The 25,062-nt window shown below is 42.5% G+C and overlaps 1 protein-coding gene across 3 annotated transcripts in view; it reads right to left on the minus strand.

Moving 5' to 3' along the window:
- Positions 1 to 11,095: 11,095 nt before the first annotated feature.
- C2H18orf25 (chromosome 2 C18orf25 homolog) overlaps positions 11,096 to 25,062 on the minus strand; it is a 111,333-nt gene continuing 97,366 nt past the window's right edge. For all 3 annotated transcript variants that reach the window (XM_004656816.2, XM_004656817.2, XM_045144536.1), the window contains one exon: positions 11,096 to 11,861. In XM_004656816.2, coding sequence (XP_004656873.1) covers positions 11,672 to 11,861 — 190 coding nt within the window. In that variant the 3' untranslated portion in view covers positions 11,096 to 11,671. The remainder of the gene's footprint in view (positions 11,862 to 25,062) is intronic.

Genomic DNA, 25,062 nt, shown 5'->3' on the forward strand with positions numbered 1-25,062 from the left:
TGTCTGCCATTATGTGAACAAGCAGCTGTGTCATCCTCCCACAGCACAACATGAGCCACCCTCACTGCCAGGCCTTCCCCTCCAGGATGGACTGAAACCCCTCAAACAGCCAGACAGAACAAACTTTTCCTCCCTTAAGTTACTGCTTCAGGTGTTTGATCACAATGAAAAAATAAGCCATACTACTGGGCATGAAGTGGTAACTCACTGTGGTCTGCAATGGCATCTCTCTGGTAGCTTGTTAAAAGGGAATCTTTCTTGAACTGTTTACTTGGTAGAAATGACCACTGGATCCTTTGTCCATTAAATATATATATTTAATGCTCAGCCATCTCTCCAGCCCCTTTGTTTCATTTTTAACCATTTTAATTAAGTTGGAAGAGATACTATACTACAAGTCTACAACACAAGAGTTAGGTTTGGAAGTATTTTGTCCCATTCTTTAGAGAGTCATTCCTACCTTTTTTTTCTTAAGTTGAGGCAGGGTCTCACTCTAAGCCAGGCTAACCTGGAACTCTCTATAGGCCTCAAACTCAAGTGTGCAACACCATGCTTGGCTCATTCCTATCTCTTGATGGTGTCCTTTGAAGCACAATTTTTTTTTACATTTTTGTATGTGTGATGTGCACACATGTACTCATGAATGTATGTATGCATTTAGAAGCATGTGTATGTGGAGGCCAGACATTGACATCAGGTGTCTGTCTCAATCGCTCTTTATTTATCGAGTCAGGGTCTTTCACTTGAACCCAGTGCTTACCAATCGGGCAGTCTAGCCAGGGTGGTGGAGGGGAATGCCCAGTGCCTGCTTCCTAAGTGCTGGGATTACAGGCAGGCCACTCCACCCACCTAGAATTAATAAAGGCACAGAGGATCCGGTCCTCAACAAGTGCTCTATCAACTGTGCCATCTCCTCAGATACTAAAGTGATAATTTTATGTGTGTCTTATGTGTAGTGGTTTAATTGCAAATGTATGTGCCCCATAGACTTGGGAATTTTTAAAAATATTTATGTGTAAGCATTGAGAGAGAGGAGAGAGACAGAGCAGAATGGGCACAACAGAGCCTCCAGCCTCTGTAAAGGAACTCCAGATACATGCACCACATCGTGCATCTGGCTTTATGTGGGCACTGGGGAACTGAACACAGGCTTGGCAGGCAACCACCTTAACCACTAAGTCATCTCTCCAGCCCTTATGTATTTTTGATTAAGCTTTTTGCTTAATTCTCCAGCAGGCACAGCCCTGCTGGAGGAGGCATGTCACTGGGGGTATAGCTTCACTCCAGCTCTACTGCGTTTGTGGTGTGCATACACGCAACAGCCAATTTGAACTCTGGCCATTAGTGCTTGATGCTGTTACTTTTTCTCTCTGTGCTGTGGATGCATATTGGAGTGAGTCAGCTTCATTCATTCATATATATATATATATATATATATATATATATATATATATATATATATATATATATATATATAAAATAACAGGTTACTCTCTTTTATCCCCTTGCCCCAGCTCCCATTACCCTGGTTATGGGATTCACTGTGGGGTCATGAAGGCCTCAGTCGGTCCCTGTGGGGTAGCAGGGGCCCATGCCTCAGGATATTCCTACCCACTCTGTTTCTTACAATCTTTCCGGCCCCTCTTCTGCAATGTTACCTGAGCCATGGCAGGCCTGTTGGCAGTCTGATTTAGTGTTAAGTTCTCTGTAGCCTCTGGATTTCTATTTTGGTAGATTTTGATTGATCACCATGTCTGTCACCATCAACCTGGGGCTGGTTGTCAAGCTAGCAGTAAGAGCAGTGTTCACATCATCACTTCCCTTGCAATTTCTCCTTGGCTGTGGTAAAAGTGTGAGCCAGCTACCTTTGCCATGATGGAGCTTCTCCTGGACTCTGTATAAGCTGCTGGCCAGATGTAAGTTAACTGCAAGAGTATGGTTTAGCAATATGGAAAAGATTCTTTATTTGAGAGAAACAGAGAAAGACAGAGAGAAAATGGGTATGCCAGGGACCCTAACCACTGCAAATGAATTCCAGACACATGCACCACCTTGTACATCTGGCTTTGAGTACTGGGGAATTGAACCTGAGTCCTTTGGCTTTGCAGGCAAATGCCTTAACCACTAAGCCATCTCTCCAACCCAAAATTCTCTTAATGTGTTAATTCATTTAACACATTCTGCAATTTCTTCCTCCAACCCACAGCTGATACATGTGTAAAAACATACTTCTACTTATTAATTTGCATAGAGGCTTAACTCTGTATACATACATTGTGTCCCCATCTTCTTGATGGATCCCTATAAAAGTACCTTAAAACAGAGAGAGGAAGGATAACTTGTTTTCCTACGATATGATTTTCCACATGCCTGTGAAGCCTAAGGACCCCGGTTCAAGGCTCAATTCCCCAGTACACACGTTAACCAGATGCACAAGGGGGCGCACGCATCTGGAATTCGCCTGCAGTGGCTGGAAGCCCTGACATGCCCATTCTCTCTCTCTGCCTCTTTCTCTGTCTGTCGCTCTCAAATAAATAAAAATAAACCAAAAATTTTTAAAGTACATTTTACATCTTGGCCCTGTGCGCACACACACATTCTTTTAAGTTTTTTTTTTTTTTTTTTTTTTGGTTTTTCGAGGTAAGGTCTCACTCTGGCTCAGGCTGACCTGGAATTTACTATGTAATCTCAGGGTGGCCTCGAACTCTTGGCGATCCTCCTACCTCTGCCTCCCGAGTGCTGGGATTAAAGGCGTGCGCCACCACGCCCGGCTCTTTTAAGTATTTTTATTTATTATTTATTTGAGAGTGAGATGAGAGAGAGAGATAGATGGATAGTGAGAATGGGTGTGCCAGGGCCTCCAGCCACTACAAAAGAACTCTAGACTCAGGCGCCACTCTGTGCATATGGCTTACGTGGACACTGGAGAATCACACCTGGGTCCTTAGGCTTCACAGGCAAGCACCTTAGTGGCTAAACCATCTCTCTAGCCCCACATACATTCTTTTTGTGATGCTATACATCTGTACAGAAAAACAAAAGTTTCATGTGACAATACTATCTCCAGATATACATACCATCCTGCACGTTTGCATGTCTATAATTAGAAGTAAGTCCAATTATCTTTTCCTGTTTACTGGCCACCTGTATTCTCGTGTCCAACAACAAACCATAAGGCAGAGTCTTGTATGGCAAAGTTTTCCACAGCCAACCCAAATTTTGGGTGGGGAGGCATACTCAGTGATGTGGTTCTGCTTGGTGTAGCACTGAAATACTGTGACCACTTGTACAATCAAATATTACCTACTCAGGAAGCCTCCTGAGTCTTTTCAGGCAGGAATGAGGTCAAATCAGTAGCAAAAGAATGAAAGGAAACCAGGCAGAGAAATGAGGTTTTGTTTTTCTTAAAAAGTTCTAATCTGAACCCTATTTTCTAAAACTTGTTCACACAATGTCCATATGTGTGAATCCGGGTCTGTTATTACTCTTCTGTTCATGGTTTTCCAATCTGTAAAATTAGGATAGCCGTCTGTATCACTTCTTTCCTATGTGGAAAATTTGAAATATTCTTTTAAAACTTTGCAAATAAAAAGAGTTCGTAGAAAGTCAAGGTTGTGTGGGTGTTAGTCATCCAATGCTTTCCAAAAGCTCAAGAGAGGCGTGCAGCATAGTTCTTTGAACAGCTTCTCTGAGTGAGCAACTCTGCAGTTCCTGTCTGGAAAGCCCAACAGTTCTGCTGAACAATGAACAATCCCCTAAAATAACACAGCCTGACCTTTGTTTCTGAAAAAGAGCTCTAGGACAGTCTTCATTTTATAGGTATAAAAAACAAATCCTGGGGCTGGGGAGATGGCTCCGTGGAGAAAGGCGCTGGCTTGCGAAGCCTGCTGGCCTGAACTCACCAGCTGCTGTGCTTCACCTCCTCGCCGAGATGCTGCAAGAACAACTATTTAAAAATAGGACTCAAGGGGCTGGAGGGGTGGCTCAGCGGTTAAGGTGTTACCCTGCAAAGCCAAAGAACCCAGGTTCAATTCCTCAGGACCCACATAAGCCAGATGCACAAGGTGACACATGTCTGGAGTTCGTTTACAGTGGCTAGACGCCCCGGCATGCCCATTCTCTCACTCTCCTTCTTTCTCTGTCAGATAAATAAGTAAATAAAGTTATTTTGGTTTTGCAAGGTAGGGTCTCACTCTGGTCCTGGCTGACATGGAATTAACTATGTAGTCTCAGGGTGGCCTCAAACTCACAGCAGTCCTCCTACCTCTGCCTCCTGAGTGCTGGGATTAAAGACATACACCACCATGCCCAGCTTTAACTAAAAGTTTTAAAAAATAAATAAATAATGCCTGGCTGGTGGTGCATGCCTTTAATCCCAGCACTCGGGAGGGAGAGGTAGGAAGATCATGGTAAGTTCAAGGCCACCGTGAGACTACATAGTGAATTCCAGGTCAGCTTGGGCTAGAATGAAACCCTACCTTGAAGTCTCCACCCAAAAAATGAATAAAATTTAAAAAAATAAAAATATGGTTCAAATTGGAACCTTAAGAAAAACAAAGCTTCATTTCTTTATCTGGTTTTCCTTCACTCATTTTGCTATTGATTCATTCTTTTACAGTGGCTAGAGGCCCTGGCATGCCCATTCTCTCACTCTCTCTTTCCTTCTTTCTCTGTCAAATAAATAAATTTTCTTTTTTATTTATTTATTTGTTTTTTGGTTTTTCAAGGTAGGGTCTCACTCTGGTCCATGTAAAGCCAGATGCACACAGTGGCCCGTGCTTCTGGAGTCCATTTACAGTGGCAAGAGGCTCTGGCATACTCATATTCTCACATACATGCACGTATGCGTGTGCAAAAGCAAACAAGCAAGCAAACAACAAACCCAAGTCCTTCAGTGTCTGCTGGTCTCTGCGAGGTGACCTGTAGCTGCAGTGCATTTGTAGCACACTCACCACCCCCCAGTGTGGCCCCTTCCGCCTCAGTGCTCAGACCCAGACGCTGCACGTTACCTTGCCTCTCCAGGGCTAAGCAGTCATCTCTCCACAGGGAGCAGGGCCAACTCCTCCACGGTGTTTATTGCCAAAGCACAAAGCACGAGCTTCCTTCACCAAGGAGAATGGAAGCAGACAGATAAAGCGGATGCCCAGCAGGTCAGGGTCTAGGAGCAGACCCTACCAGCCGCCGCGCCACACCTCCTCACTGAGGTTTGACTTCACTACTGGCCCTTGCCACCTCCTTTATGCAACATCGACCTTCTAAATGGACAGCAAAGCCTGGCAGAAAGGAAAAATCATCATCACACACAGGGCTCCCTGCCTAAAGCCTTGTCACTACAAAGGCAGATAGTACTATGGTGACACTGAGCTGGGGGGAAGAAAAAAAAAAAAAAAACAGAAGCACCACAGCCTCCTGGGTAAACAGGCAGTTCTTCTCTATGGCTCTGACACTTGGGATCATCCTTTAAAATTTTTTTTTTATTTACTTGCAAGCAGAGGGAGGGAGGGAGGATGGGCCCACCATGGCTTCTTGCCACTGGAAACAAACAGGTGCCACTGGCTTTACGTGGGTGTTGGGAAGTTGAACAAGGGGCTGCCAGGCTTCTGCAAGCAAGTGCCTTTAACTGCTGAGCCCCCTCCCTGGCTTGGTACCAGTGCTTCCGATGGCCTCCTTTTGCTCCAGACAGATTCTCTTTCCAAAGTTCACTGTAGCCCAGTGTGGTGGTTTGATTCAGGTGTCCCCCATAAACTTAGGTGTTCTGAATGCTAAGTTCCCAGCTGATGGAAAATTGGGAATTAACACCTCCTGGAAGCGGTGTATTGTTGGGGGTAGACTCATGGGTGATAAAGCCAGCTCCCCCTTGCCAGTGTTTGGCACACTCTCCTGTTGCTACTGTCCACTTTATGTTGGCCAGCAGGTGATGTCCAACCTCTGCTCATGCCATTGTTTTCTCTGCCATCATGGAGCGTCACCTCGAGTCTGTAAGCCAAAATAAACCCTTCTTTCCCCAAAGCTGCTCTTGGTCAGGTGATTTCTGCCAGCACTGTGAACCTGACTGCAGCACCCAGGAACATCCCTAATTCGATGGGCCAGTGTTGTCAAGTAGGAGTCAGGGGAGTGGAGGAAATCACACTTTTCAATGAGCTCGGGGAACTGACTATATCGTCACAGAGCAGTTACACCGCTAAAATAAAGTCTTGGAGTCGCCTTAGTTTGACTGCAGAGATGAAGCTGAAGAGACATGTCCACATTTGGTGAGGTTTTATCTGCCATTTTGCTGTTTCGACTGAAGTTGTGATTACTGCTGGCATCGAGACTAAACCAGGAAGGGAAGGGAAAGGCAATGCCCAGCACAAAATGAGAGGGTGAGGCCAAATGAGACACAGTGCTAGCTGTAGGGCCTTCTTCAAAGGCAGAGTCCAGGGACAAGGGTTCAAAGAAGGCTTCTGCGGACACAATTTCCTTCTAGAGTCGAAGAGTTCCTATTTCAGATACAGGCAGTATGAAAGAAGCATTGCACACAAACTGAAAACAGTTCCCACTTGTTAATGGCCTGTTCTGAATTGCTCACAGATCAAGTAGAGCTAATAAGGACTGAGAGAATTGAGTGGTGAAATTCAGGAGAGAGGTCCCACTCTCCCTGGCTCTTCATTCTCTGTCACGTAAAGTATAAATGTCATTAGATGCTAATATGTAGTGCCCATCATTTTGATAACTAAATAAAAAATCTGAAGGTAGAAACCAAACTAGATGACAGGCATATGAGGGAGGCTATCTGTAAAACACCCTGCGATGGTTCATCTTGAATATCTACTTGACAGGACCTAGAATCACCTGTGAAGGGGTACCTAGATTTAGTTAGCCTCTGGGCACGCCTGTGAGGGGCTATCTTGATTAGGTTAACTGAGGCGAGCAAGACTTAAACTGTGGATAGCATCATTCCATGGGCTACAGTCCTGGACTGTGGTGCCCGCCTTTAACCTCAGCACAGGAGGCAGAGGTAGGAGAATGCTTTGAGTTTGAGGCCAGCCTGGGCCTACATAGTGAATTCCAGGTCAGCCTGAGCTACAGTGAGACCCTACCTTGAAAAACAAAAACAAGGAGAGAAATGGCTGAGCAGCAGCACTTACAGCTCTTTGCTTCCTCACTGAATGCATGTGATAGCTGCCTCAAGTCACCTTCCCTGCCATGAAGAACCTGGAGCTGTGAACTGAAATAAACCCTGATTGTTAACAGGGTTTTGTCCCAGCTATGAGAAAGGTAACATACATTTCCTATATTTATTTCACTCTTCAACTACATGCAAAGCACATGCCATCATGGCTGTTAAGCCCTGGCCCAGTGACTAGTAGATGGGTGAGTTTTGTTGTTGGGAGCAAGGTGTCCAACACTACAAGGTCTCATCCCTCTCTAAGATCTCACTGGTCCTAAGAGAGGGAGGTGGAGGTTATAGCAAAGCTAATGTAAAGCTATTTTTATCTATATCTGACATAGGCTACTTGGCAACACACCTTGGGAATAAGATATAGATATGGATGGGAAAACCAGGAATCTCATAATGAACTGTTGATAAAAATACACTTCCTTTTTGAGGCAAGCCTAACAGAGTGGCTTTTTTGTTTTTTAATGCAAGAGAGAGAAATGGCACGCAGGGCCTCAGCCAGTATAATCAAACTCCAGACGTGTGCACCGCCTTGTGCAGCCTTGTGCGCTTGTGTCACCTTGTGCATCTGGCTTACGTGGGACCTGGAGAGTTGAGTATGGGTTCTTAGCTTCACAGGCAAACACCTTAACCACTAAGCCATCCCTCCAGCCCAAAATACAACATATCTTTACATCCAAAAAATAGCTTGGGAACAGCTCCAGGAACCACTTAATTAGAGAAAACAAAATTCTCAGAGAATATCGTTGTTTAAATACACTCTATTTTTATTTTGTCTTAAAATAGTTTAACCTTTATGCTACAGACTTATTTCAAAAAACAGAAAATCTTATCTTGCACCAAAAATATATATATAACACTCTGTTTAATTTTTTTTTCTCCAAAGACCATTAAATACTAAATGGAAACAAAAACTAAATAATGAATGTAAAGAACCAAATTTCATTTAAAAACTAGAGTTGCACATTTGGAAAACATTACCTCTACGCAATGATTTGTCATCACTGCATCAAGTCCACGCTCACACCCTAGCAACAGCAGATCTGTTAACACCAAGTGCATTGGTTCCTAGCCATACAATGGCTGACAATTCATGTTCACGGTAAGTGGAGACAAAGATTCAACGACCTTTGTACTCTTTAAAAACAAAGCAACAACAAAAAACATTTCCTAGTTATCCAGTGATTTTTTTTAAGATCACTACCCTCTGAAATTTGTTAAAAGAATAAGTAGTGTTTTAAATAAAATGAAAAAAAATACAACAGCATTGAGCTAAAATACATGATGATTTTAAACAAACAGTGCACAATCTAAGGAAGTCTTGTTGGTGCAATCATTTTCATGTCTACATGGAAGTCACATCAGACACAATGAAGAACAGGGACTGGGGCTTGGCTCTTTGCCTTAAAAAGAAAAGTCAAAACTAAAAGATGAAATTATGTCCCAGTTTCTTTAAAACCCCTGTGACATGGTACAAAAAGCAGGCAACAAATGTACTTTTAAGTTATTCATGGTGCTAATCTGCTAAAAGTGAAGATGCGCAAACAAGCAAGTGGCCAGTCACCAAGCAAGCAGCTCCTGCTCGTAACTCGGACAAGAGCATTTCATGCCCTGTACCCTGGCCAGGAAGAAATCATTCAGTCTGGAGCCACCATCAGAAGGAAAAGACAATTACTCAAAAGAGGCAGTGACGAGCTACAGAGCCATTGTGATGATGCAACAGCTAGGTTCCTGCTGCTCTTCAAACTTGAGGGGAAGAATTTAACCATGTCTGTGACAGAAACCAATCTGTGATCTAGTTGTACTTGAACAATGTCCTATAAGGCATAAAGAACTACTTACGTGACCAAATGTAAAACTCTGAGTAGGCAAAAATCCTTCTGAAATTTCCATTGTCATGAGGGCGGTTTGTTGTACAATTTCATCACTAATCCCTTGCCTGAAATCACATTTCCACTCTTCTGAGTGTCACAGGAAAAGAGCACAAACGCTCTTCAGTGGACGAGGGAACAGAGCTGTCCTGAGTGTCCCATCCCTTTCCCTTTTTCATCTTAATGCCTAAATCTCTGTTTTGACCATCAAGTCAGGAGTAGGAGCTGGCAAAGGAACAAGTATCTGTATGTGCGAGCTAAGGGAAAAGCAAGGGCCAGAAAAGAATGGATGCAATTCCATTCTGACCCCCACCCGCAGTGCACACAGCACACTAAAAAGTTCTCTCTAGAAAATAACTATTAGGGATTAAAGAAAATACGTCATGGGAAATCACCTGCTATGTGCAGTTGAACAAAACACACTATTAACATGAGAACAGGTAATGCAAGGGGAAAATAAGCTGCAGAAACTTCAAGTCATATATATTCCATTAAATTCTCTAACCAATGATTTTCCTGGAAAACACAGACCAAAAATTATACATTACTATTTTGTTGAGTATTTTAATTCAAGTAAAAAACAACGTGTAACAGTGAAACTCAATAAGTTAATCCTGAAGCAAGCTGTGAAAGTCCAAGCACAAACCAGCAGTGGATTTCAGGTTCTGTTCCCTCTGGCCTTGGGGTCTTTGGTTCTGTCTAGGATTGTGCCCATGGGAAAGAATGACAAATGATGGGGTAAACTGGAGGCTCGTGGTCTTAAGAGTTTGGCCAAGTGAAGGAGACTGAAGGGCAAGTGAAGCTAGTCAAGAACAGAGAAGGTCAGAGAACACGTGTTCCAATACACACCCATGGCAGAAGGGCACACAGAAGAACAAAGTGACAAGTAGGAAAAAACACGACTCAATTCATCTTTACACAAGAAAGATGATGATGTCAGGTAGATGGGGCCAGGCAGTCTCAGCATGAGCATGCAGGACTGTGTCTCAGTCATTTCAGGGACACCACAGCACCCACCCTGCACAGTGTTTTAGGCAGAGCAGGCACTTGGTCAGCGTGTGCTCACTGAATGGAAATGGTAGTTCTACTCCTCTTATGGTCAGGAAGAGCCACTAAGGCATTTGAGGAGGGAGGCAAAAGGGTATGGGACGTCAGATGGTAACAATGGAGACAAAAGCAAACTGAAAGAGCAAACAAAAACAATGAACAAAAGTGATGTCTTCTGAGCCAATATGACCTCACTCCTCCTGTGCACAATACATAGTGTTCTAGTTCTAGGTATTGCTTTGAAAATCATTCACTAGTAACTACAACATGTTATAAGAAAAGGTAGTAACTAATGCCACAGGATTCCTCTGCTGGCATTTTCTGAATTCCCTGAAGTTTCTACTACCCTTTGCTATTCCTTTTAGATACTGTAAGACTTACAGTGCCATTAATGTGCTTTGCATCTGACTTCTTATGAAACAATTTGATTTTTCTTGGGGTATATAGTTTTTAGAAGATAGAGAAAAATACCCAAATACAGCATCAGATCCAGCTTCATGAAGAGATCAACTATGACAAAAGGCACTCCCCTCTCAGATTCACAAGTGCCTAGAAGCCACACAACTTTTTATATTCTAAATAATAGGTTTTCATGTCCTATTATTTTTTTAATAAGCCAGGGGGAAAAGTTGATGGAAATGGATTTTTCCACTGATTTCTTAGTATATAGATGCCCAAGTAAATCCCATGGTAGGAGTCTATTCAATCTAAGAGACATTTTCCATGGAGTTATAAATTATTGCAACAAGGAGACCAAGTAAGTTACCTTAGTAATATCTAAGGGACATGCCAATGATTTGTGTTATGGGTAAAAATGAGCAGATTCAGGAAAGGAGAAGACTTAAACTAACAGAAAAAAAATTTTTTTTTCATAATACTTCTGCTTTCTATTATTTTATTTTATTTTGAGGCAGGGTGTCTGTAGCCCAGGTTGACCTGGAACTCAGTCTAGTAAGCTAGGCTGGCCTTGAATTCATGGTGCTCTTCCTACCTCAGCCTCCCAAGTGCTGGGATTAAAGGAATGAGCCACCTAGCTGGCTTCTGTCTTCTATTTTTTTTTTTTTTAAACAGGACAAGCGTTTTTGGTTTTTTTCATTTTTTTGTTTTTAAATTCATATGCCCTACCAGGTGCCAACAAGGACTAACTGATATGTGTGTAAACACCCTGAAGTGGGAGTGACAATGAAGTGGGTAGATAGTGGTCATGTCTAAATATTAATCTCATTAAAAAGAAAAATAAATACAAAATTCAAAAACTGAGATCCATTCTGCCTGGTAAGTGAAATATTACTTTAAACAGAAGGTGACTTTCTTAAGATTAAAAGTCACTAAGAAAAATTAAGTTTTCTAACAAAATCCATCATTCTCCTATGCTTACTGAGGAAAAAAAAAAAAAAGACATTATTTTCTCTGTGATCAATTATTTTCCTAAGTGAATTCTTTTAACAAAAATAAGAGGGAGGCTACAATGAGTTTTTCAATTCCACAAATGCCACAAACAGCTTCTGAAGCTGAAGCTATGACAATGAACTTCCATGTCACAAGGAAGGGGAAGTGGAAGGGAACAGTGCAGAGAAAACACAGTGACGCTGTTTTACAGTAGGTATTTACGTCTGCTATCTTCATCCAAAGTAAGATCGACTACTTCTGCTGGTGAAGCCCAAGTTTGCTGGGGAGTCACAGCAGTCCATGACTGTGTTTGCCGGGTGCCAACATACTGTGTGCCAGAGCCATGCTTCCACGAAGAGACACTCTGAATCACGCCTCCTCGGGGGTGAACACACCTGTAATTGTGTGAAGAACAGTCTGGTTAAGCCTACCAATGGAAAACAGACAGTATGACTTCACTTGTACCAAGCAGTATTACTAAGCCTATTAACCTATTAAACAAGGTCAAGAAAGCTACCTTCTCCCGCTCCTCCCTCCAAGCCTGGACCTTTTCCTCTCTTCCATCCCTGTGTAGCCTCAATAAGGCCAAGTGAACAGATGGGTCACTAACAACAGGTAAGAGATTTTCTCTCGATGGGATGTTCACAATAAGGGAACATATACAAATCTTCAAAACTAATCATCTTAGTTGAAAAAATAAGAAAAGATGGGGGAAATTTTCTTATAAAATAAGTTCTGTCGCACACTTAAATAGTCATATTAAAGACAGTCAAGGGGCTGTTAAGGCCTGTGAAATCTAAGGGCCCAGGTTTGATTCCCCAGAACCCAAATAAGCCAGATGCACATGATGGCACATAAATCTGGAGTTTGTTTGCAGTGGTTAAAGGTCCTGGTATGCCCATTCTTTACCCTCTTCATAAATAAATATAGTAAAATAAAATAATTTAAAGACAGTCAAAGTGATAGCATTTCAGAGTATAGTCTTCCCAATGTCTGTAAGCACTAGTCCTGCATAAAGAGATCCATTTTCTCATGCTTTGGTTCAGTGAAAGAAAGGAGGCTCAAGTGCTCAGACCCACTCTGCTGGCAAGTAACACAAGAGTACATTGGAGGAAACTGTTTCAGGAGGACTGACTGCTTCATTACCATATTCCAGGCAAATGCTAAAAACATGAGCCTCTAGGAGAAAGTCTGACTCAAATGAGAGGAAGGCAGAGATTCAAGCTACGTCTTCTCTCCTAAAATTACTGGCTTAGAGCTGGAGAGATGGCTCAGCAGTAAGGCACCTTCCTGCAAAGCCAAAGGACCTAGGTTTGATTCCCCAGTACACATGTAAAGCCAGATGCACAAGGTGGAGCATGCATTTGGAACTTGTTTGCACTGGCTAGAGGGCCTGGAATGCCTATCCTCTACCCCCCCCCCATAAACAAATAAAATATTTAAAACTACTGGCTCATAATCAGGAAACTTCTGTGAGCAGTAACAAATAGCACAAGTTTCATCACATGAGCATTACACAGCTGCCATGCAGTATGGTATACAATGAAAGATGGAGATCCTGAGAATGCTTCCTGTGTAACTTTGTTAAAAAGTGCAAGTGAAAGGGGGATAGGGGCACACCTTCAATCCCAGCACTCAGGAGGCAGAGGTAGGAGGATCACCATGAGTTCACGGCCACCCTGAGACTCCATAGTGAATTCCAGGTCAGCCTGGGCCAGAGTGAGATCCTACCTTGAATGAATGAATGAATGAATGAATGAATGAATGAATGAATAGTGTAAGTGAGAAGCTGGACATGGTGGCACATGCTTTTAATCCCAGCATTCGGGAGGTAGAGGCAGTAGGATTATTGAGTTCAAGGCCACCACCCTAAGACTACAAAGTGAATTCTAGGTCAACCTGGACTAGAGCAAAAACCTACCTCAAGGAAAAAAAAAGAAAAGAAAGAAAAAAAAAAGTGCAAGTGAGGGCTCTGCAGTTAAGGCACTTGCCAGCAAAGCCTAACAACCCACCAGGTTTGATTCCTCAATACCCATGTAAGGCCAGATGCACAAAGAGGTACATGCATTTGGAGTTAGCAGCAGCTACAGGCTCTGTCACACCCATTCTCTCTCTCTCTCTTGCAAATAAACTTTAAAATAAACTTTTGCAAAAGTGCAAGTGAGGCAGAGGTAGGAGATCGCTAAGAGTTCAAAGCCAGCCAGGCACTGCAGAATGAGTTCCAGGTCAGCCTGGGTAAGAGTGAGACCCTAGCTCAAAAACAACAACAACAAAAGCTGGCATGGTGATACATGCCTTTAATCCTAGCATCTGGAAGGCAGAGGTAGCAGGATCACCCAGAGTTCGAGGGCACCCTGAGACTACATAGTGAATTCCTGGTCAGCCTCACCTAGAGTAATACCCTAACTCAAAAAACCAAAATAATAATTTTTTTTTTAAATTTATTTATTTGAGAGCGACAGACACAGAGAGAAAGACAGATAGAGGGAGAGAGAGAGAATGGGCGCGCCAGGGCTTCCAGCCTCTGCAAACGAACTCCAGCCGCGTGCGCCCCCTTGTGCATCTGGCTAATGTGGGACCTGGGGAACCGAGCCTTGAACCGGGGTCCTTAGGCTTCACAGGCAAGCGCTTAACTGCTAAACCATCTCTCCAGCCCCCAAAATAATAATTTTAAAAAATAGTTAAAGTGGTGACAACCACGAAGATTCAACTACAAGACTGTCCCAATGGCCCCGGAGCTCCTGAAAGACCTCCCTCAAAGGCCAGCCAGAAAACTAAGAGGAATGGGAAAGACAGATCCCTTGGGGCCAGAGCAGAAGGCCAAATTCAGGGGTTTTTGTTTGTGTTGTTTCATTGTTTAAGACTGGTTTTGCTATGTATCTCAGACTAGCCTTAAATGATGTACTCTGAAGCTGACCTTTAACTTAGCCTCCCAAGTGCTGGGATAACATGTGTGAGCCACATTTGACCCAGAACATGGATTTCCTGCAATCCCAGAGGCCTCTAATCTGTTCAGAAATGGACTAAGTAGCTACTAACCCAGAAACTACTACATTTTCCAAGATTAGCTAGAAAAAAGCATTAAAATATGGGACCTAAGGCTGGAGAGGTAGCTTAGTGGTTAAGGTGCTTGCCTACAAAGCCTAAGGACCCAGGTTCGATTCCCCAGTACCCATATAAGCCAGATGCACAAGGGAGCACATGCGCCTGGAGTTCATCTGCAGTGGCTGGAGGTCTGCTTCTCTCTCTCTCTCTCTCTCAAAAAAAAAACAACCCTACAGCCTATGTCTAATCCAAAAAATGTCCAACTCATTAAGGAGATTCAGAGGAAGTGACTATAAAGCTCTGAAGTCAGGGAATAAAGTCAACCAAAGGAATCCCTTCAGCATTTAAAGAGACTGCACTGATGACTAGTGACAACTCAAACAATAACTTTATGAAGCAAATTTCATAAACACCTTACCTGACAATTCCAACAGACCTACGAGGTGGAATAGAAGTTACTATCTACACTCTACTCATAGAAACAGGCACAACAGGTGTTGTGATTTGCCCAGGTCACTATGCTGTCAAGTAACTTTCAAGGCAGGCTTGTTTAAATTAAGTGCTTCCCATAGCATGCCATGTTACAAGTGCATATATGTGCATTATATGTGGTAAGAAGCAGAGTGAGATGCTTGATGACAAAAATTGACCAAAAGGAACAGTCTGACCGTATAGATAGCTTTTCAGTTTGGAGAGATGGCTTAGCAGTTAAAGGCATTTGCCTGCAAAGTGCACAGGCCCAGGTTCAATTTCCCAGTGCCCACAGAAAGCCAGGTGCAAAAAGTGGCACAAGCATCTAGAGTTCATTTGCAGCAGCCAGATGCCCTAACATACTTGCTCTCTCTCATATATGTATGAACATGGAAGTAGATTTCCAATAGTTCACAATCTCATCTGTACAAGCATTATAATTGAACTAAAGCTGGCTGGAAACAGTAGGAATCCAGGAAATAAGTAGCTACCAGGAGAACAAATATCATCTTTGGCACAATTCCTAGAAATATCTCCAATGGAAGAGGTATAAAGTCCCAACTGTTACTCAACACTAAATAATCACGCTATGTAGTATCAGGCAGTGGCTTTAAAGAGATTTAATCTAATCTGTTTATTTTATTGAAGACAAAACCAAGGCCAAAGGCAACTTATACACAGCACCATAACAAAATCACATCTTCACTGAGGAGATCATTTACCACTGCATGAGCATGTATGCCTTCCCCGAACTACAACTGAAGGACTTGTCTTGATTGAGAAGAGCGCTAGTGGTCTCCAGAAGTATTTGCAAACAAGATTACAGAAAGCATCTGGTGTAGGGCTGCATGGGCGGTTTAAAGATTTACTCCTGAGGCATGAACAGTGGAAGAAGAGTCGGGTGAGGAAATGAAGTGCTTATTCAACTATATAGTCACTTCAAGGACATCCAAATCACAAAAGCCAACTTAAGTCACTTTCAGCAAAAAGGGGGGCTTGTAGTAGGTTACTGGAACATCTGAAAAAATGTTCAATCAATACAGATAAGCCCCAACCATCTTGATCTGTCTTCAAAATTTTAAATTCTCTGGAGATGGTGCTGATCCTATCCCTGGTCCAACGTTTTCATGGATCTAGAGACAGCTGTAGTCAGAAGGGCAGTTCCCCAAAACGAGAATGACTAAGCTGGGTGGCCGCGCAAATGCTAGCACAGTAAGTGCATGGATCAAGTTTTAGAAGCCAAGTTTTAGGCAATCACTCTACACAACAATCACAAAACAGAATAAACCGTCTCCTAAGCATTCAAGCTAGGAGACACCTGTCAGAATTAAGTAAGATGATCTTTAAGGTAATCAAGACTAAGACCTGTTCCCAAACAAGGACAGTAGTTACAGGGGGAATGGCCTGGGATCTCAGGACTGAAGTACAGTCACAAGAGAAAGTCTGTTCTGTGCCCTGATCAAGTATGAGCAGCTTATAATAACCAACGTGTACACTGTGTTATAAAATATTAAGGCTTTTTTTTTCATTTCTCCCATGATTTAATTACCCTCTATCATCTTAAATGGAATGATAGCTAGGAAATGATGAGAATAAAACAAGACTTTTTAAAGTATAGTAGAAACCTCACCCCCGCCACACCTCCTGTCTTTTTGGTGTTGTTTTGTTTGGTTCTTGGTGCTAAGGAATCGAATGTAGGCCTCGCACATCCTAGACAAGCACTCCAGCATGCGCTATGCCCCTAACTGTAATCTACATTTTTTTGTGCAGAGAAAGGACTTTTAAAAAGAAGTACAGCTGAACGTGGTGGCACACACCCTTAATCCCAGCACTTGGGAGGGAGGCAGAGGTAGGAGGATCGCTGCGAATTCGAGGCCACCCTGAGACTAGATAGTGAATTCCAGGTCAGCCTGGACTAGAGTGAGACCCTACCTCGAAAAACCAAAAACAAACAAACAAACAAACGTACAGTAAATAGACTGGTGCTAGGAAACATTTTAACCATTCTGTAAGACACTGTACATTAGAGAAATAATTTTATACAATGTAGGGATAGAACTGTTCTATCAGGTAGTTATAAAATAACAGTTGTTATAAGCTTTGCCAGGTTGTCCTTGAGGCTCACAATTTTTGGAGACATCTAGCATAAAAAATAAAACAGATTTTCATGCATAATCTCATATATTGTCTTTTTTTTTTTTTCTTTTTTCATTTTACAAGGAAAAATCTTGCAAGCCTAGACTGACCTGGAATTCACTATGTAGTCTCAGGGTGGCTTCAAACTCAAAAAGATCCTCCTACCTCTGCCTCCCAAGTGCTGGGACTAAAGGCATGTGCCACCACGCTCAGCTTTCATACTTTTTCTGTAGTACAAGGCTAGGAAGATGGCTCGGTGGCTAAAGGCGCTGGCTTGCAGAACCTTCCAGACCAGGTTCAATTCCCCAGCACTTACATGAAATCAGATACACATGACACATGCATCTGTAGTTCATTTACTGCTGCAGCAGTGGCCCTGGTACTCCCATATTCTCATTCTCATTCTCTCTTTAAAAGGCCTAAAGGTGACCTCTTAGATATCTAATTATTTTTTTGTAACTGAAAAGAAAATTAATCCTTTTAATTTTAGGAAAATGATAACCCTTTTTTTGCATTGATGTTAGCAATTGGTTCTATGAAAAAATTAAATTTATTTTTTAAATATTTTTTATTTTTATTCATTTGAGAGAAAACAGACGATAGAGAATAGGCACGCCAGTGCCTCCAGCCACTGAAAACAAACTCAGGATGCATGCCAGCTGGATTACATGGATCCTGAAGAATTTAACCTAGGCAGGCAAATGCCTTAATCACTAAGCAATCTCTCCAATCCAATTTTACTTTTGACAATATTTTTTTAATTTATTTGAGAGAGAGAGAGACAACAGAAAGAAGCATGCATGCACGGGGATGGGGACGTAGGTAGGTAGGTAAGTATGGGCATGCCATGGCCTCTTGCCATTGCAAACAAATACCAGACACATGCACCACTTTGTGCATCTGGCTTTATGTGGGTATTGGGGAATCAAACCCAGACCACCAAGCTTTGCAAGCAAGTACCTTTAACTACTGAGCCATTTCCCCAGCCCAGAAGCAATCAAATTTCTTGTATCAATTTATTTGCTGAGTAATGACACAGTATCAACAGCAATGATGACATACGAAATGTGAAGAGACAAAAAAAGACAGAGAACAAGTTATCCAAACAATGGTTTTCAGCACAGTTCCACAGGCATAAAGATCTGTCACATGTAGTAATCTACATAGGAAGATTACTAATGAGACTAGAAGACAAGGAAAGAGGGCAAAGACAAAGAAAAATATTGCCATGGAGGTCATAACTTTTGCCAAGATTCTTTTAAATTTTTTATTTATTTATTTGCCAGCAGAGATGGGTGGAGGGAGAGAATAGGCAAACAAACTCCAGATGCATGTTACTTTGTGCATGTGGCTTTACTTGGTGCTAGAGAATTGAACCCTGATGGGTAGGCTTTGCAAACAAGTGCCTTTAACACCTCAGCCGCCTCCCCAGCCCTTTTGTCAATATTTACATAAACACAGAAGAACTAGAGATGCTGAAATCTCCATCTTACAAGGAAGGAAAGCTTTGTGAAACTGGACTACCCAAAAATGAACATCTGAAAATGATAATGTCAGTAGCTTACCAAAAATGAGGCCATCATAAAGACACATTCAATCAACACAAAAGCTAAATGAACACATCACAATCCAAGATAAAAGAATACAGGTATTAGCATGTAAGACCAAAAAAAAAAAAAAAAAAAATCGAGGCACTAGAAAGATGGCTCCATGGCTAAAGGTGCCCCCTGCTTGTAAAGTCAAATGGCCTGGGTTCAATTCCCCAGCACTCACATAAGCGAGATGCGGAGTCAAGCATGTATTTTAGTTCATTTGCAGTGACAAGAGAGCCTGGCACACCCATACTTATGTATTCTCATGCTCTCTCATTTTTTGTCCCTCTCTCATTCTCACTCCCCTCCCCCAAATAAATCAAATTTACAAAGATCAGAGTCAGGCTGAAGAGATGGCTTAGTGGTTAAGGCACTTGCCTGTGAAGCCTTAGGAACTAGGTTCAACTCCCCAGGACCCATGTAAGCCAGATGCACATGGTAGCGCATGCATCTGGAGTTCATTTGCAATGGCTAGAGGCCTTGGTGCACCCATCCTCCCCTCCCCCTGATAAATAAATAAATTTTTTTTTTTAAAAAAAGAAGACCCAGTCCCAGAAAGCCAAACGTTGCATGTTCTCTCTCATACGTGGATCCTAACTAGATGATTGGACTTCTCTGTGAGTAGGAAGAAAATTTAGTAGCAGAAGCCAGTAAGCTTGAAAAGAGATACAAAGGGAATAGAAAGGAAGGGAAGAGGTACTTAATAGGATGGTATTGTATATATGTAAGTAGAAGAATAGGTTGATGGGGGTGAAAAGGCCTACGTGAGGTCAGGGGAAGCAATTGAGTAAAGGAAAGGTGGAGGGAGGGTGTGGTGGTTTGATTCAGGTGTCCCCCATAAACTTAGATGTTCTGAATGCTAGGTTCCCAGCTGATGGATATTTGGGAATTAATGCCTCCTGGAGGGAATGTAGTGTTGGGTGCAGGCTTATGGCTGTTATAGCCAGTTTCCCCATGCTACTGTTTGGCACAGTCTCCCTGTTGCTATTGTCTACCTATGTTGGCCAGGGGGTGATGTCCATCCTCTGTTCATGTCATCATTTCCCCCTGCCATCGTGGAGCTTCCCCTCGAGCCTACAAGCCAAAATAAACCTCGTTTTCCCAGAAGCTGTTCTTGGTTGGGTGATTTCTACCAGCAATGCAAACCAGACTACAACAGAGGGCTAATCAAAATCTAAGAGGATATAAATAAATCATATGGAAACATACTTTTTTTGGACAATGGCAAACTCAGGAGCCACAGACTGTTCCTAGAAAATTTTCAGTGCCAGGGATGGGATACCTTCCATTGAGTTGCTGGCCAGGGAGGTCCCTGATGTCCCAAAACATTACAGGCCATTGCTGAGGCCCTTGGTTTTCCCACCAGGAAAAGACCCTATCGCTCAAGACTCTGCATACTTGGGTTGCAAGTTCACTGAGAAATCCTGCTGGAACTGAGCTGATAACTTCCTCCATGTAAACCAGCTGACAAAAAGCTGAAAAAAAGCCATTCTGCATGCAGTTTAGTGGGAGAGAGAGAAATCACCAGGGAAGATACTCAACAGTGGATACTGTAAGCCTTATATTTGGCCAGCCAGGACAAATGAGCCAACGGGTGCAATAGTGGCACATCTGGCATAGTGGAAACCAACTGCCCTCCAATTGGACTGGAGGCCCGCTCCATGGGAGGGAATACATCCCTGATACTGAAAATTTAAAACAGGGGTAGTCATGAGCCCTAAGGGTGTAACCTCTGCTGCTTTCTGGCTAAATGTATATACTATGCTCATCAATCTGTCCAGTAAGCACTTCTCTTAATTTTTATACACATATATTAATGCTACTCTCACTTTTGGTAGAGAACCTTCTCTTTTCAGATGGCAGTGACCTTGCATGACTCGAAGGCATCATGGTACTGGGAAGAAGTGACAGAGGAGTGCTCAGCACAGAAATAGCTCTATCACACCTTCCAAGGCTCAGGGTCCATTGTGGAAGAGGTGGTGCAAAGACTGCAAGAGCCAAAGGAAGGGCAGGACTCCTTACAACGTGCTCCCCCCAGACACAAAATGGCCTGGATATCCACGACCTCAAAGTGCCTGACACTAACTACACAAGACCATCATAATAGGAGGAAAAGATGATGACAGCAAAATAAAAGAGAAATTGATTGAGAAGAGAAGGGGATATGATGGAGAATGGAGTTCCAAAGGGGAAAGTGGGGGTAGGGAGGGCATTACCATGGGAAACTGTTTATAATCATGGAAGCTGTTAATAAAAAATAAATTAATTTAAAAAAATGAAGGCTGGAGAGATGGTTTAGTAGTTAAGGCACTTACCTATAAAGCCTAAGGACCCAGGTTTGATTCCCTAGTACCCATGTAAGCCAAATGTACAAAGTGGTGCATGTGTCTGGAGTTCATCTGCAGTGGCTAGAAGCCCTGGCACATGCATATTCTTTCTCCCTCTCTCCCTCTCCCTCTCTCTCCCTCCCTGCCCCCTCTCAAATAAATGAGTATTTTGATGAGGAAGGAAGGAGGGAAGTAAGGCTTTGCCCAGCCCTAGACTCAAAGGCCAATATAGGGCTGCAGAGATGGCTCAGTGGTTCAGGCATTTGCCTGCAAAATCTTTGGGACTGGTTTCAATTCACCAGTACCTACATAAAGCCAGAGTGGCACATGCATCTGGAGTTCATAATGGCAGGAAGCCCTGGCCCACCCATACTCTGTCTCTCTTTCTGCTTGCAAATAAATAAATAAATAGGCTAATGTAAAATAAAAGTAATACAGGATTTAGTTTTAAAATCTTTAGTAGAAGATACAAACTTGAGCCAGGAATGAAGGTGCATGACTTTAGTCTCAGCATTTGGAAGGCTGAGGTAGGCTGACCACCATGATTTCAAGACCAGCCTGGAGTACAGAGTAAGTTTCACCCAAGACAGCCTGGGCTAGAGTGAGACCCTGCCTCCAAAGAAAAAGAAAAAAATCTGCAAACTCTGGAAATCTACTATGAGGACAGCATTAACCACCATTAAAGTTCCAAAATGGAATTCTTACCTATAAGATATTATTTCTCCAAGATTCAAATGAATGGATCAGAATAAAATAGAGCCTTATGTTATAAGGACTGTAAGAAAAAGTCTTCTTTGAAAGTTATTTTATTGCTCATTATTTAAAATGCAATCCAAGTCACAAGACTTAGTACAAGAAATGGCACAAAGTATGGAACAAGATAACAATCTAGACAAAAAAGATAAGTTCAGAAGGGGTATGCTACAAATTGTGTATGTACACATATGTAAATTCCCATGTTTTAATGATAAAATCAGCTCTAAGATACCACAATACTGGTTTTAAAAAAAGGAAAGTAAGAATTTCATGATGGAAGAAAACTTGAACAAAGAAACTAAAAAGAAGGTTGTCTATAACACTTCTAAGAATAAGGAAACAATAAAGGAGAGAGACCAGACAGAAATTCAGACCAAGGGATGTTTCTCAGCAGAGTAAGAGATTAAACAGCAAAAGTTATTATCTGTTATTTATTTGTTTAGGAATGAGTGAGAGGATCATGCCAGGGCTTCCTACTGCTTGCAAACTAACTTCAGATGTATCTGGCTTTTTGTGTATCTGGCTTTACATGGGCACTAGGGAATTGAACCTAGGCCATCAGGTTTTGCAAGCAAGTGCCTACTAAGCCATCTCTCCAGTCCCTCTTTTCTATTAAAATGGGAACATATTAACACAATGAATTGAAATGTGGTTCAATTCCCTAGAATCCTTATAACCCAGATGCACAAGGTGGCACATACATCTGGAGTTCATTTGCAATGGCTGGAGACCCTTGGAATGCCCACTCTCTATCTGCCTGTCTCTGTCTCTCTTTCCTCTCCAATAAATAAGTATATACATACATACATACATATATTGAAATGTAACTTAAGAGAAAGTCAGTGATAGAAAATGTGCTCCTAGGACAACTAAAGATAATTAAACCACATCAACCAGCCAACAAGGTCTTTTAGGAGACTCAGGAGAAAGTTATCTTCTTTTAGAAAGTTTCAGTTAGGGATAGAAATCCAAAAGAGAAAACAAGGTGCCAGTGAACTCTGGCAGAAATGAACTCTTGCAGGAATGGAACTCATGCCAGATCTAGATTCATCTACAACATCTATAGCGTACCCTGCTGCCCACAGTCTAACACGTTACCTAGATGGGTGGCCTTTACTCTTACTACCCAGGCGAGCAAGCCCTGGAGCCTGCCCTCTGAATCTACAAACCAGTCTATGGCCACACCACCCTGAACGTGCCCAATCTCCTCTGAATCTACAAACCAATCAGGTCTTCCTTTACATACCTGAATCTTACAAAAGAATACATTTTCAATGGCCTATAAAGGCTGTTTCCAGCTCTCTTTTTATTCCTTCTCTGGAAACAGGAATACACTTAAGTCTGGCTTCCCCCAACCCAGTCTTGATGGGTGGGGGGAGAGTAGAGTATTGTTTTTTGGCCTGGGTAATTTTGTTTGTCTCTGTTTTATGCTTTGGGGTAACTGCTCACTTTAATTACATGCATGATTTTCCTCCTATCTCTGACCTACCGCGTGTATATTTTCCTTACATTCTAGATCTACCATGTGGCTGCTTTCTCTAACCTCTGGACCTGCTACCCGTGTAGTTTCTCTAAACTTGGGGTAACCATGGTATAACTCTCTTTACTACTCATTTCTCATCTGTATTTCTTGGTCTCTGTCTTGATATTTTCCCTGTGCTATTATTCCTTAAGCCATCACCATTTGCTCTGTTAACTTTCTTCCATGTCCATGGGGAGGCTCAGGGCAGATGCTATGGGTGTTTTCTTCTAAATCTCCCTACATAAGCACCTGGATCTATCTTCCATGTTCTGTGGCTTCACTCAAGTCTTTCCCTAAAAGCCTCTACTTCTCTTAAATCAACCTCATAAACTATGCTGTGTCTTCCACATGAGCGCATGTTTCCTACTTTCCACGTGCATGTGACTCTGCTCTAGCCTCTTCCTACATCTGTTTCCCTTAAATAAACCTCACAATTTATGATTTCTCCCCAAATAAGCTTAATAATTCATAAATTATCCTACTTGAGTCAGTTTTTATCACTTTTTTTTTTGTTAAAAATAGGACAGAAGCCACAACTGGAGTTCAAAAGCTTGGAGAACCCTCCTGAGCCCCCAAATCCTACATCAGTATCATAGCAAGAAGACTGAAATTTAAAAAACAAAACCAAGTAAACAAAACGACTCATATTCCAGAAAAGTCCTAGCATGAGGTTTAACAGGATAGTGTCTTTTTTACACTGTAAGGAAAAAAACACTGAAGTCAAAGAAGAGGTCAGTAGTTCTATCTTCTACATCTGATGAGTAACACAGCCACCCCCCCCCCACACACACACACACAAAAAAAAGATGAGGGCTGGAAAGAAGGCTTCACGGTTAGGGCTGAGAAGCCTAAGGACCCAGGTTCAATTCCTCAGTATCGATGGTAAGCCAGATGCACAAGGTGGCACATGCATTTGGAGTGTGCTTGCAGCGGCTAGAGGCCCTGGTATGCCCATTCACTCATTCATTCTGTCTCCCTTTTTCTCTCAAATAAATAAACAATTTAAAAAAAAAAAAAAAAAAGAAAAGACAGGGCTAGAGAGATGGCTTGGCAGTTAAGTGCTTGCCTGTGAAGCCTAAGGACCCCGGTTCAAAGCTCAATTCCCCAGGACTCACGTTAGCCAGATGCACAAGGGGGCACACGTATCTGGAGTTCATTTGCAGTGGCTGGAGGCCCTGGTGCGCCCATTCTCTTTCTCTCTCTGCCACTAAGTGGTTAAGGTGCTTGCCTACAAAGCCAAAGGACTCAGGGTTGATTCCCCAGGACCCATGTAAGCCAGATGCACTAGGTGGTGCAAGCAACTGGAGTTCACTTGCAGCGGCTGGAGGACCTGGCGTTTGTTCTCTCTCCCACTGCCTCTTTCTCTAATAAATAAAAATGGAAAAAAAAAAATGTACCACCATGTCCAGCTCATAAACATAAACATTTAAAAAGAAAGAAAGACAAGACAAGAGGCTGGTGAGATGGTTCAATGGTTAAAGACACCTGCTTGCAAAGCCTGTGGGCCCAGGTTCTATTCCCAAATGCCCAGGAAAAGACAGATACACAAAGTGGCACATGCATCTAGAGTTTGTTTGCAGTGGCTAGAGGGCCTGGCACATACTTCTCCCTCACCACCCTTCCCCCCCCCTGCCCCCAGTGTGGGTGCTAAAGTACTTTGGCTAACTTATGAAACTCTGGATTTGCTCCCTGGTACTGCAAGAACCCAGTGTGGTAGCATGCTCCTGTAATCCCAGCACCCAGGAGG

This window comes from Jaculus jaculus, chromosome 2 (genome assembly GCF_020740685.1).
Source record: "Jaculus jaculus isolate mJacJac1 chromosome 2, mJacJac1.mat.Y.cur, whole genome shotgun sequence".
Lineage (NCBI taxonomy): Eukaryota > Metazoa > Chordata > Mammalia > Rodentia > Dipodidae > Jaculus > Jaculus jaculus.